The sequence below is a fragment of the Mesoplodon bidens genome (genome assembly GCF_964165515.1).
Source record: "Mesoplodon bidens genome assembly, chromosome: 6".
Classification (NCBI taxonomy): Eukaryota; Metazoa; Chordata; class Mammalia; order Artiodactyla; family Ziphiidae; genus Mesoplodon; species Mesoplodon bidens.
Genome location: NC_138162.1, coordinates 82,006,542 through 82,021,226, shown reverse-complemented (window position 1 = coordinate 82,021,226; position 14,685 = coordinate 82,006,542). Strand labels below are relative to the sequence as shown.

At 36.8% G+C, this 14,685-nt stretch overlaps 1 protein-coding gene across 1 annotated transcript in view; it reads right to left on the bottom strand.

Annotated features, from left to right (window-relative positions):
- The window catches only part of TMC1 (transmembrane channel like 1), a 396,715-nt gene that overhangs the window by 101,231 nt on the left and 280,799 nt on the right, over positions 1–14,685 (bottom strand). Inside the window, exon 7 of the mRNA XM_081237467.1 lies at positions 1,707–1,754. Within this exon, the coding sequence (XP_081093593.1) occupies positions 1,707–1,754 (48 nt within the window). The remainder of the gene's footprint in view (positions 1–1,706; positions 1,755–14,685) is intronic.

Genomic DNA, 14,685 nt, shown 5'->3' with positions numbered 1-14,685 from the left:
ATTATATTTATATTTTAGCACTTAGGACAAAAAGGCTATATTTAGTGCTTTAACTAGTTTCCAAATATTCAAATTCTTAAAAAAAGGAATGTTTTACAGTTGCCTACTAAATGTGGATTTGCATACATTACCTTTTGGAATGGGCTTGATTCAGTTTTGAAGGGTAGCAAAATATACCACGTCAAAAAGACATTCTGAATATACCACCCCAAAATATGCCACTTTGGTGTATTGACTATTTTGAGCTGTAGCACTTGAAAAACAGCAAATGCAGGAAGAGACTTTCTCTGAACTTCTCTTATCTGCTTAAAGACAGAGTCTCCAAAAGGAGCTCAACTGTCATAAATCCCCTCCCCAGGAGTTTCATCCCCAAGGAAGATTGACTATTATCACAGGAGAGGAGACTATAGGTCAACACCACATGCAGACACACTTTATCATAAACTATCATACTTCCCATCTATTCTCCTAAAACTTACTTATTCTCTCCCAGGAGACCTACATGCCCTCCCTCTCCCCTCTTTAGATGGTGTTCAAATCTAAATTTTAAGCCACCTCACAGTTACTCATTTTCCTGGATATCTCTCATGTATACATGAGGTGTTTGCGTTAATAAACTTCTGGTTTTTTTGGTTTATTTCTTGTTAAACTGTCTTATATTATAGGGGTATCAGCTAAGAACTCAGGAGGGTAGAGGAAAAATTACTTTTCCTCCCTGACAGTAGTCAAGTCATAGCATCTAGGATCTATGTGAGACTCTGGGCTGTTTTCATGTAAAATGTACCAAATTAATGAAAACAACCGTCATCATGAACATTCACTGGCTGTCATGTTGGGCTCAGGTTTTGTTTTGTTTTTGTTTTTTTTTTTGTGGTATGCGGGCCTCTCACTGTTGTGGCCTCTCCCGCTGCGGAGCACAGGCTCCGGACGCGCCCGCTCAGCAGCCATGGCTCACGGGCCCATCCGCTCCGCGGCATGTGGGATCCTCCCAGACCGGGGCATGAACCCGTGTCCCCTGCATCGGCAGGCGGACTCTCAACCACTGCGCCACCAGGGAAGCCCGGGCTCAGGTTTTTAATTGACAGTGTTGAGGTATTCTCTAATTGAACTCTTCTTGAGATGCTGCTCTTTCAGTTTTGGTGAACTCAAAACTTTTGCACATATAATGATCTTTCTCTGTTCCAGTCCATGAGGGGTCTGCATGCCTGGAAAGGGGTCACAGCTCTTGAGCTGAACCTACTCAAAGTAAAAACAACAGAGCAGTTCTGACAAAATACCCATGAATTCAGTACAAAAGAACAGGTTTTTTCATTTTTATTGAACCACCTGATCAGTTCAGTCAAAAAGGTCAATCTGTTATACTGTAATAGATTCAGCCTTAGAGAAAAGCTTTTAGGACAAAGATTTTCATGGGGGAAAATAGTAAAGAAATAAAAGAGCAAATTTTTTCTAAACTACCATCTACTTAATCATGAGTAAATTATAAATTGGGTGGAATGTGTGTGTGCCAATTGAATGGAATCTCGAGTAGAGATTCTGTTTGATGGTCTTGATCTCTTTTGTGAGACCATCGAAAGTCATCCACACGTGCTCCTCTGCTTGCATATGGTAGCATATTCCCACAAGATAACAGGATGAATCCCCTGAATTCGCTGCTGTTCCACAGGAAACATATCCCAAGTGGGGATATGTCCACCCCCACCTACTTGAACTTTCCTCAGTATCATCTTCTTCTTCCTCCACTTGGATTTGCACTGTTGAAGAAAGAAAAAATATAGCAATTCTTTAAATGATGGTACAATTGTTAATAACTGGTTTTTACTGTTATTATTTTCATTGTAAAGTTTTTTGTGCAGTTAATAAATTTTTTCAATAAACTTGTCAAAATAAGCATTGTTTATTAAAGATATACAGCTACAATACCTTATACAGTGCTGTGCAAGGACGTCTCTGCTTCATCATCTTCAACGATTTGCAAAACATATCAATCATAAACCTGTCAACTCAATTCAAAATAACTTCAACCAAAATAAATTCTGTACTGCAATAAGCAGACTTAGAGTGTGTTGGGTCATTTCATTCTACGGTAAAAGGAATTGTTGGCAAAGCTATATACACATGCACAAACCACTTGGTTATTATACATAAAGTTATTAAAATAGACAATATTTCATTATGACCAGGTACCCAGTGTCAAAGAATCTTTCAAAAATGCTTAACACCTGATATTTCCTATTTCAATTATTTCTATAGGTATTATATGCAGACAGCTTAAATATTCCCATATATGATTTACCTTGACTATGTGGACACAGGTGATTCTACAGTTCTTTCCAAGACAAAGAACACTTCTTCTGTCTACTCCTCACCTCATCCTCAGCATCTTGTTTTTAGATTTGCTCCATTTTTATAAAGGCATGTAAAGGTTTTATAAAATTTTAATGATACAGTAATATAGGAAAATATATTAATTGGCAGATTTTTTCCCCTTGTCAACTACTGTCCATTCATCACAGGTTGAGTCAGCCAGAGACAAAGATCTGCAAATTGCCATGGTAAAAATTACAGTAGACTATTTCTTTAAACCATGAGTCTAGTAACTCATTTAAAATATTAATTTACATATTTTTATTTAAGGTGGATGGGCATAAGTCCAAAAAAGCAAAGATAACAAACGATGTTGTTGTGAACAGAGGAAACAACCTCTGGTTTTGTTTCTGCTCAGCACTGTCAAAGGTTATTATTCAGAACTTGACAGGCATATTGAAAAGGCAGCACATTCAGAGTTTAAATTCCATTCACAAAGAAGATTATTGTAAAAGCACTTTTTGCCTTTAAACAGCGTCTGCGTAAAAATTTTTAGGATATGCAAAAATGTTATCACTCAACATCAGCCACAGAATATGAAAATAAGTGTTCTTTTGTTCAGAGTGGACATACGCCTCTGTCACCGGTTGTAACTGGATCTGCACAGGACAAAGGTCTTTATGTCACTACTGAGAGTTCGCAATAGTGAAGGCAGACACTTCTCAGAGATATTTTACATTCAACAATAGGCCATGGTCTTTATTTGCAATTAATGCTGCCACCAAGTTTCTTCAGCCAAAGAATAATTCACTGAGGAAGGCATCTTAATGATATAAGATTAGCCTTAGAGCAAGGTCTGATCAGCGTGCATAATATAGAAACAGCTGAGGACAAATGGCAAAGTCTGACACACAGCCTCTTTTGCGCCATGCATAGCCAAAGCAAAAATTCACATAAAATGCTATAATGATTTGCAATAATCAACTCACTAGACATGATTAAATAAAGTTAAATAATGAAATGGAGGAAAATACTAAACAAATAGAAATACAAGCAAATCTTTAGGAAGGATCATATATTAAACAAAAGCAGCAGAATGAAATGTCCCAAGCCAAGGAGATGAGCAAGAAATAAATTTCCTCTGACAACCAGGGGAGAGAAAAAGCAGGGCTGGAGTCATAGGTCATCTTTTCAGGTACAGGAAGGATAGTTATAAATGGCCATTAAATAAAACCTAAAAATCCATAAGGGGAGATAGCCCTATGGTTGCAAGTAAAGAAGAAAAAAGAGCTATGGTTTCTGAGTGATGTAATGGAGAGTATTGCAGAAATAGCCCCTTCACTCCTCTTCAGGTGACTTTCCAACAGTGATACTCATCTGTGCATGTTCATCTGCACATTTTCAGTAGGTGCCTTCTTTATTCAACAGCATTCCTTTTGTCTGGAAGCTGAGTCAGGGGCCAAGGAACAGTTGTTTTTTTTGTTTTTGTTTTTGTTTTTTACGCGGGCCTCTCACTGTTGTGGCCTCTCCCGTTGCAGAGCACAGGCTCCGGACGCGCAGGCTCAGCGGCCATGGCTCATGGGCCCAGCCGCTCCGCGGCATGTGGGATCTTCCCGGACCGGGGCACGAACCCGTGTCCCCTGCATCAGCAGGCGGACTCTCAACCACTGTGCCACCAAGGAAGCCCCGGAACAGTTGTTTTTATAGTTACTGTAACCATAATTGGTTTATTATTGATTCAAACCCTCAGCAAAGGCATCATCAGCATCAAGAACTAAACAGCAGCACCCTGACCAGGAGATTGAAGACTCCATCAAGAGCCTCAGACCAAGCTTAATTTTAATGGAACACTATTTGGTCTGAAAAGCAATTGTCAATGCTGATCTGCATCTCCTGCAACTCAAAGCGATGCTGAAGGACCAATCTAAGAAGCCCCTCCCAGACAAAAGCCTGTGCAAAAGAATAACTCAGAACACTTAAATGGGAGTTACAGACTGTTTTTCCCTTCTCAGACAATTTTCGGCACGGCCTATTGCCATCCCTTCTCTCAGCAGTCCTTAGTAGCTTGCTCCCAATCGTATGACCACCCTCATGTTGTGGATGCTTCCCAAAGCCTATTGATTATGTACTTTAAAAATAACCTCTCTCCTGGGGAGTGATGGGAGGACAGCGAAGTGGGGGAGTGGTTTCCTGTCTAAATGTTGAAGGCAGCAAGCAAAACTGCAATGAAGTACGCTTATTTAAGAGAGGAATATGCAATAGGAGCAGATGAACTCCTAGGCAACCCAGATCCTCATTTCATGCAAATAGACACAGTAATTAAAAACAGTAAAAGGAAACAACAGCAAAATGTCACATTTCAGAGGCATTGGAATCGTTCAGAAAAGTGGATGTTGTTCCAGGCTTTCTTTTTCAATCTATAGTACTGTGAAAGTATTTTATGGTTCTTCAGTATCAGTGGCCCAGTGGCAGGAAGAGTTTAATGATATTGCCTGTTCCTCTAGTTTTTGAAGGGATTATTGTAGCACCAGGTCATTACTTTGGAAACTGAAAATTCATTTATTCAATTAGCATTTATTGTGCATTTACAAGGGTCTACAGAGCAAAGTGCTCTGGAGTAGGAGTTTGTAAACTGTAGAAGGAAATAACCATCCTTAAGGAGTCTTGCTATTTGATGCAAAAGAATGACTTTATAACTCATACCTAAACTCAAGTTTACTTGGGTTATACCAGCAATGTACTAATTATGTTTATTAGCAATGTACTAGTGTGTTTCTTTTTAGGGTTCCTTTGTGTGTGAGGAAATGTCAACATCAGCTCCTCGCATATAAAATGGGGTACATTTCCAGGGAATATAGCCCATATTTTATAATTACTATAAATGGAGTATAACCTTTTTTAAAAATGGAAAAATAATGTGAAAATTTATATACAATAAGGGGAAGTCAATTAACTTTGATATTTTAAAAAAGGCACTACCATTATCAAAACTGTGCCTATACACACACTTTCATGTTCTCTTGTGAAATGGTAGAAACCGCTCATTAATTAAATTTGAATTGTATTACCTAAGAAAAAATAAATAAAAAATAAATGAGGTACCTTTCATCTCAGAATAAAGTGCCCTGAGACAGATATTAATCTATGCCATAACAAGCACATTTCCAAATCTTAGCTGAAGAACCTATGTCATCAGTATGTGGTATAATGTGGAATATGAGAGGGAGAGAAGAATCAAGGACAATCCCAAGGTTTTTGGCCTGGGCAGCAGTGGGTGGAGTTTCAAGGAAAGGAGATAGGAGGCTCTAGGGAGAATAGCTTAGGTAGGAACAGTTGAAGTTCAGTAGTTTAATTTGAATAGATGGAGTCACCAAACCATACTGAAGTATCATTTCCCCTGTAGAGAATGGCACAGCACTCGGCTTCCATTCATTTATGAAAAAACTATTATTGGTGGGTGTTAAGTAAGGAACAGAAGCCACTCTCTGTGAAAGTGAACAAAAATGATGGAATGTGATTCTTCTTCCTCTCAAATATCTACCTAGGACATAAAATCTGATTCAGTTTAAATCAGCAGCTCCTTTTATTTTTGCTACTTTTAGGTTAGATAAGAAGATACTCATGACATTTGTTTATAACAATCCCAAGTCCTTCAAATGATGGAATCGAGCATGATATTTCGGAAGCCAATGAGTAAAAAGAATAATTATTTAGCTCTTATATCAATCAGATACCTTAATGAACCTGTAAACTATAAGACATTTAAAAAATCCTCAGGAGTGGAAATAACAGAATGAGATCATTACACTTAAATATAAACAAGGTATCTGGGGGAAAGGTTTAATGTGACAGACCTAGGCTGATACTCTTTCTGCAGGTGCCAGCACCTTTCCTTAATACCATTAAAAACCTTAAAACCATAAGGTCTTCCTTAAGACCATTGAAAAAAACTTTGGGGCACATATGTTCAAGAACACTCTGATGGAAACTTGTATAATAAATGCCAAAAGGCTGGTCATATTTTCAAACATTATAATATCTTGGAGATACTAAATAGTTATTTTAAATCACTGTGGTTATAAAATTACAAAAAACAATAATTTTGGTTTTTGGTAAGACTCACCAAAGAAGGAGACAGGGCAGGCAAAAAAAAAAAATAGTAGCTGTCATTCTCTAATGTTTTTCCTTTCAGATAATATTTATTTTTGAGGCTCTTTAGTCCTTAAGAAGCAGAGAATAAATAGCTGCTGATGCCTGCTTTATTAAAAACACAATATAACATATTGTAGTTGCATTGAGGAATACAGGAAGAGAATGAAGTCTGTGGAGAAACACGTTTTACTACGAGGTTCCAGAGAGACTAACAAAAAGAAAAATAGAAAATTCACTCAAAATAAAGATTCCCCTTCTATCCTTTCCCAATGAAAATAAACTTTTTTTATACACATAAGAAGAGGGGAAGGAGATGCACCCCGAATAGTTTGGCACTTTTTCCTTCTGTTTTTATGTTACATGAAATTAAAATTAAACAGGCTGAATGACATGGGTAGCTGGTATGTTTCCAAATTCTACCACCCCTGAGCCACAAGAGCAAATATGAAATGATGAAGCATAGTTCTTCAAATGGTAAATTATATACAGGAGTATTTGTGAGAAACTGCAATTAGATATTTCTTGACACCACTGGTCTACAGAAAGAACAAAAACAACTCTTATCCTATGTGGTTTGGAGGGTTGACATTTTTTAAACTACACACATTCAGTAAATAAATAGCTATTTACAAAGGCATTTAGAGCTCTCTGTGGTTACAGAAAAGTAAGTGGTGAGTCTTTCTTTGCATTCAGGTTATTTTGGGGCAAAGGACATTTCTTATTTAACCCTGTTGTCATAATATATATTCAGAATGTGTGCTCTCACATTGCAATTACTGCCATAAAGGGCAACCACTGTAAATAAGTGTGCTGAAATGAAAATACGTTCTCTTGTGTGAGTTTCTGTGGCTACTAACCAGATGAAAATAGTGTGCTATAAACCCTTGGTGGCTATGCTTATATATCCTTGGATTGCTTAGAACCAAAAGGAATCTTTCTGTCTCCCGCAGCATTTCTGTAATATTCCCAGTCATGAAGAAGAAGGGTCAGGATTCACGGGTAAACAAACAAAACAAAACAAACAAAAAACACAAGAACTGTGAAACAAGTGAAAGCAGACGATTGTCCTCAGAGCATAAAGAAGCTTGAAGCAAGGCTGGCCGAACTCTGTACAGTCTTTACACATCCTTCTTAGCACCAGCTTTTGTTCACAGAGAAGATGCTAATTACTTCTCATTAACATACATTAGCAAATGTTAATGAGTGTCTTCTAAAGAACAAAAGGCAGTGGGGTCAGAGTCAGGATGAAGGCTGATGGGTGAGAGAAGTGCTGCAACAGAAGACAGAGGCAGAATAAAGAAAATGAGAGCAGCTTAGAACTTGGATTTGTTTTCTGAAATTTAGAACTCGTCTCTTTGACAAAATATTAATAGGAGTAAGGATGAAATAATTTAGTTTATTTTTTCTTAAAGAAAAAGAAAAAGCAAATCATTGACTGGAATGAATCATTCTTTTTCTGTTCTTTAGCTGCTTAGGAACAATTACACTTTATAGGATTTGCTACTGACTAGGATATTAGCTAACATTGTCTTCAGTTAATGAAAAGGAATTCTGAATTCTAGATGCCCTCAGGAGTTTATAAGCATTGTGACCACCTATCCACCCATGCCAATTTTTTCCTCACAGGCTCAATTTATAATATTCAGTAAGACTAAACCCTTAAGTAGTTTGTATGCAGTCTGTCATTTTATTGAAATAGCTCACATAAAATGTGGTATATGTGTTAATTTATAACCTATGGGCAGCTGGTTAACATCTGAGTACTCTAGTTAGTAATCCACGATGGTAGGATGGAGATTTAACATCTGAAAGAATAGTCAGAAGCACTTCAGCCATCTCTATCTCAAATTTACACTAGATGGTTTGTTAATCGGAGTAATGCTTTTTACAAGTGAACTCGTGAAATTAAATGTGTGTGTGAGAGAGAGTGAACCTATTGGTTTGTTTCTCGGAAGAATCCTAATACAAAGAGCATCTGCCTTCAGGATCATCTTGATGGAAGTAGACAAATACTAGAAACAATAACACAGGATATAATGGAAAGTTCTACCAGAGAAATACAAGCAAAAGATCTATTAGAGTTCATAAGAGAATGAGATTATGCTCATTAGGGAATTTCGGGATATTCGCTTTTTGTCACATTTCTTCAAATATTTCTGGAAATAGGCAGGAGACTAATCAATATAAATAAACGTGTTTCACTACTTGATTCCATTTGGATTAATTCCAATTCCTTCAAGATCATGGCCATAAAGAACAAAGTTTAGGGAATTCCCTGGTGGTCCAGTGGTTAAGACTTGGACTTTCACTGCTGTGGATCCGGGTTCAATCCCTGGTTGGAGAACTAAGATCTCACAAGCTGCGCAGTGTGGCCCCCCAAAAAGAACAAAGTTTATTTCCATGACTGGCCTAGTACTGAAAAATATGGCCTAGTCCTAAAAAAGGACTTTTTTTCATTTGGGTTCCTAAGACTATTGCATTCATATCCTAGAACTAGAAAAGACAACTCAGAATTTTCAAGTTGGCAGCTGGCTCTAGCAGAAAGCCTGAGTTTTTAACTCAGACAAAATCATATTTGAGTTTTGGCTCTGCCACAATTTTGTGCCATAACTTTGGATAATTTATTTAAATTCTCTATGCCTTAGAGAAAGGAAGGGATAATAACCATTATACAAGGAGAACTAAATGTAATAACAAATGCATGCATTGTACATAATATAGTGCCTGGCACATAGCAAAGGTTATAATAATTGACAAGGATTGTTCAAATGCTTTAACACATACTTAAACACAAAATTTTGACATCTTTCACCTAAAATTCTAGTAAGACAGAAAGACACATCTACTTTGACTGTTACCTTAATATTTTGCACTCTGCAAGTAGGAAAATTGCCACAGTATTCAGTCTGAGATTAGGTTAAAGACTAATCATCAAAAGGTAAAGACAAGGAATAAAATATTACCCTAAACTCTCCGTTTCTTGATACTCTTAGCTACCCCTCACATGCCTGTTTATGATGCCAACCAGCGTTGAAAGTCGTGCTGCCTAAGCCAATGGGCAACTCCACTAGGCAACTTTTGATTGCAGCGATTGAAGAAGCACTTGTAGCACAGGTTTAAGTTGAACAAAAAGCAACTGGCATCCACAGGACAAATTATTACGACTGTGTGGCAACAGAAAAACAGAGGTGTAGGGTGGGGAGTACTTAAGACAGTACCTGACAGTCTGCCAAGTCCACTAAAAGTTGGGATCTTGTCCCTGCTAATATATCAGTATCCTGATTATAAGTGATTTTTTGTTTTCAGTTAAAGGTAATCAATTTTATCTTGATTAAATGCCAGAAGGTTGGGAGTACAATTGTAACCATTATGTCCCACAGGGAGAGTCTGTCACACAGAGTGAAGTAAGTCAGAAAGAGAAAGACAAATACCATATGCTAACACATATATATGGAATTTAAGAAAAAAAAATGTCATGAAGAACCTAGGGGTAAAACAGGAAGACACAGACCTACTAGGGAATGAACTTGAGGATATGAGGAGGGGGAAGGGTAAGCTGTGGCAAAGCAAGAGAGACGCATGGACATATATACACTACCAAACGTAAAATAAATAGCTAGTGGGAAGCAGCCGCATAACACAGGTAGATCAGCTCGGTGCTTTGTGACCACCTAGAGGGGTGGGATAGGGAGGGTGGGAGGGAGGGAGATGCAAGAGGGAAGAGATATGGGAACATATGTATATGTATAACTGATTCACTTTGTTATAAAGCAGAAACTAACACACCATTGTAAAGCAATTACACTCCAATAAAGATGTAAAAAATAAAATAAAATTAAATAAATAAATAAAAATTTTTAAAGGGGGAAGGGCAATAGTTAAATGTTAAGATCTAAACCTAGTTCTATGACAGCCAGGTGGGAGGTAGGAAAGAAAGCTGATGCTGATTAAGAGGAGACCCCCTTTAAAAGAGCAACAAATAAATTCAGGTGCTCATTACAATTTTAACTCCCCATTATCCGTTCCTTTTCTTTCCATGAGATGGACTTACTTTGGTTATTGAGACAAGCCACATCCTAAATCCAGAAAGCAGGACCAGACTACATGAGGCTCAGTTTCCTAATCCAATATAGTACATTCTTCAGGCAGTTGAAGGTAGGACTAAAGCTCTAATGCTAACGTCAGAAACTATTTGGCCTACGTAATGTAATCAAGTATTCCCCAAGAAACTAGCTCCTAGGTCTTACTGAGCCAGAAGAGACTTTCAGCTCTTGGCTCTTGAAGGTGGTCTTAACACTCAGACATTCGTCAGAACTGTTCAGTTCCACATCCTGTCTCATGTGTCATGAGATGTCACTGTGGATGCATGTGTGTGTGTGTGTTTGTGTGTGTGGAAGAGAGGGAGAGAGAGAGACAGAGAGAAAGAGAATTTTAAAAGACTTAAGGAAAATTTCAGAATCCTGGACTTCTCTTCATAGCCTCTGCATTATTCTCAACCATCTACTTACAGTAAGTTAGTTCTAAGCAACAAATTGTGCCAACTGCCTGTGCTTGGTAAAGTTGACTGCTCACCTTGTAGGCCAATTATCTTCAATAGCCTAATGGCCAGAAATGAGATTAGCTTATTTTTTATTCATCAGCTCAGCCTGGCAGCATTGAGAGTATGTTTTAATGGATTCCGTGGTCAAAGGCCATCAGTTTTCTTCTTCACTCTGTGACACTGAGTTATGCCACTGTCTCCAAACCTCTTCTCCTGTCTCCCAAATCCTGGAGGATGTGTAGCAGGGAGAGGCCTAGGCAGTACTTTCTAAAACTTTAGTGTGCATCAGAATCACCTGGAGAGCTTATGAAAACACAGATTCCTGGGCCTCACCCACAAATACTGATTCAGTAGGTGGCCCCAATAATTGGCTTTTCTAAAAAGCTTCCAGGTGATGTTAATAATATTGCTAGTTTTCAAGCCATGCTTTGGGAACCACTACTTTGAGGCATCCTGAGGGAATGGGGAAAGTTAATATGCGCCTGCCATCTTCTTTTAGGAACTATAACTCTCGTGACCTAGAAACTGTCTTATTTTGATTGTCCACCATTATGCCAATACACTGTCTTAATTACTATAGCTTCATAATGAACCATGAGGGCAAATATGTCTTCCAAGTTTCTTATTCTTTTACAAAGATGTTTAGCCTCTTCCAGGTTCTTTGCATTTCTATACACAGTTTAGAATCAGCTTGTCAATTTATGCAAAAAAATTGTAAAAGCCAACTAAGATATTGATTGGAATTGTGTTGAATCTACAGATCAGTTTGGGGAGAATTGATAACAATATTGAATCTTCAATCCACAAATGAGTATATCCATTTATTTAGATCCTCTTTAATTCCTTTCAGCAATGTTTTGTAGTTTTCAGTGTTCAGGTCTTACACCACTTTAATTTCAGTTTCTGATTGTTGTTTTCATACATTGGTCTGTGGTTTTCTTAGAATGTCTGTCTGATTCCTTGAGTAGAAAGAATTCTCCAGGGAAGCAAGTAGAACTTGATATATTCTTGTGGGGCAGTTTTAAACAATAAATTCAATTTCTATTCAGGTTATCTATTTCTTCTTGAGTGAGCTTTAGTAGGCTATCATACAAGTAATTTGTACAATTTACCTAAGTTGTCAAATTTATTGTCATGAGTTGTTCATAATATTGCCTTATTATTCCTTCATCATCTATAGAATTTGTAGTGATGTCTTCTCCCTCATTTCTGTCTTCTGTTACTAGATGAATAACTGTTTAATTAAAATTATTATTTCCTCTTGATAAATTCCTGATTAGTCTGGCCAGTGGTTTATCAATTTTATTGATCTTCTCAAAGAACAAGTTTTTGCTGTCATTTTCTCTATTGACTTTGTTTTCTACTGATTTCAGCTTTAGCCCTTATTACCTACTTTCTTCTGCTTATTTTGAGCTTTATTTACTCCTTTTCTTTTTGGTTTCTTAAAGGAGAAACTAGGATTACTGATTTGAGACCTTTCCTTTTTTCTAATCTAGGTGTATAATACTACAAATTTTCTTTTAAATACTGTTTTAGCTGCTTCTCAAAAATTTTGAAATGCTATGTGTTTATTTTAATTCAGTTCCAAACACTTTCTAATTTCTCTTCTGATTTATTATTTGACCCAAGGGTTATTTAGAAGTGTGATATTTACTTTCCAAATTTGGGGGGATTTTCCAGATATCTTTTGCTATTGATTTCTAATTTAATTTCACCATAGTCAGAGATTATACTCTGTATAATCTGAATCTTTTCAAACATATTGAGACTTATTTTATGACCTAAAATATGGCATATCTTGCTAGATGTTCTATATGCCTTTGAAAAGTGTGTATTCTGTTTTTCTTAGGTGGAGTTATATAAATTTCAATTAGTTCAACATGGTTGATAGTGTTGTGGAGGTCTTCTATATGCTTATTAATTTTTTTACTTGTTCTATCAATTATTACAAAAAAGGGTGCTGAAATCTGACTATAATAATGAATTTGCCTCTTTTTCCTTGCAGTTCTATCAGTATTTGCTTTATGTATTTTGAAGTTCTGTTACTAGGTATATAAGTGTTTACATTTGTTATTTCCTCTTGATAAATTTACCCCTATCTGTATGAAATGGCATTCTTTATTCCTGGTAATATTCTTTGATCTGAAATAGAACTCAACCAATATTAACATGGTCACTCCAGCTTTCTTTTGATTAGTTTCATATGACTTTTTGTTTCCATCCTTTTTACTGTTAACCTATTTGTATCTTTATACTGAAAGTGGGTTCCTCATAGACAACATATAGTTGAATCTTGATTTTTGAATCTAATCTGACAGTTTCTAACTGTTAATTTGGGTATTTAGACCATTTACATTTAATGTGCACATCTACATAATTGGGCTTTAAATCTATCCTCTCGCTATTTAATTTTTGTTTGTCTGATCTCTTTGTTTTTGCTTACCTCTTTTCAGCCTTCTTTTGGATGAACTGACTTTCTCAGTCATTCTAGTTTACTGTCTCTTATGGCTTACTATCTATACTCTTTCTGATGCTACATTGAGTGGTTGATTTAGGGTAAAGTGGTACTTAATAATAGTCTATCTTCAAGTGATATACCATTTCATGTATAGTGTAAAACCTTACACCAGTATGTTTCTATTTCTTCCCTTCCAGACTTTGTGCTACTATTGTCATACATATTTTCAAGTTCAGTAATCTTTTCTTTTGCAATATCTAATCTGATGTTAATCCCATGTAGCATATGCTTCATCTCAAACACTGTAGTTTTTATCTGTAGAAGTTTAATTTTATCTTTTTCATTTCACCTATGCCGCTACTTAATTTTCCCATTAGCCTCTTGAATGTGTGTAACATAGTTATAATAACTGCTTGTTTACTAATTATATCATCTGTGTCATTTATGGGGCAATTATGTTTATTTTTCTTATAATTATGTGTATTTTTATGCTTCTTTGTATTCATGATAATATTTGATTACATAATAGATATTATAAATTTTTCCTTATTGGGGTGTTAAATATTTTTATATTCCTATAAATACTCTTCAGTTTTTTTCTGGTATGCATTTAAGTTACTTCAAAACAGTTTTATCCTTTAGAGTCTCACTTTTAAGCTGTTAGGTGGGACTAGAACAACATATGGTCTAGGGCCAGTTTTTCCCTATTGCTGAGGAAAAACGCTTCTGAGTACTCTACCTGGTATCGCATGAATTCTGAGGTTTTATGTTCTTGCTGGTGGAAAGGGGAACTATTCCCAGACCTGTGCAGGCTCTAGTGATTGTTCCCTCTAATCCTTTTGGGGGTTCTTTCCCCAACCACTTGCATGCATGGATCATTATTCAGTTGAAGAGTCAGTAGGAGCAGTGCACATCTCCAGAACTCTCTCTTTCTTTCTGTCCAGCTTTCTCTTCTCTGGGAGTCTTCCCTGTGAATTTTAGCTGCCTTAGTCTCCCTGGGCTCTAAGCTGTATCTCCTCAACTCAGAGAGCTCCTTAGTCTCTGTTTATATCCCCACCTACCTGCACTGTGGCCATGAGACTCTCTCTAGACAGTCAACTGGGGCAATGATGAGTTCACCTCATTTGTTTTCCATCTCTTAGAGGTCTCTATCCTTTGTTGTCTGAGTTGAAATGTCTTGAAAACTGTTGTTTCATATATTTTGTCCATTTTTTGTTTCCATCTGGAC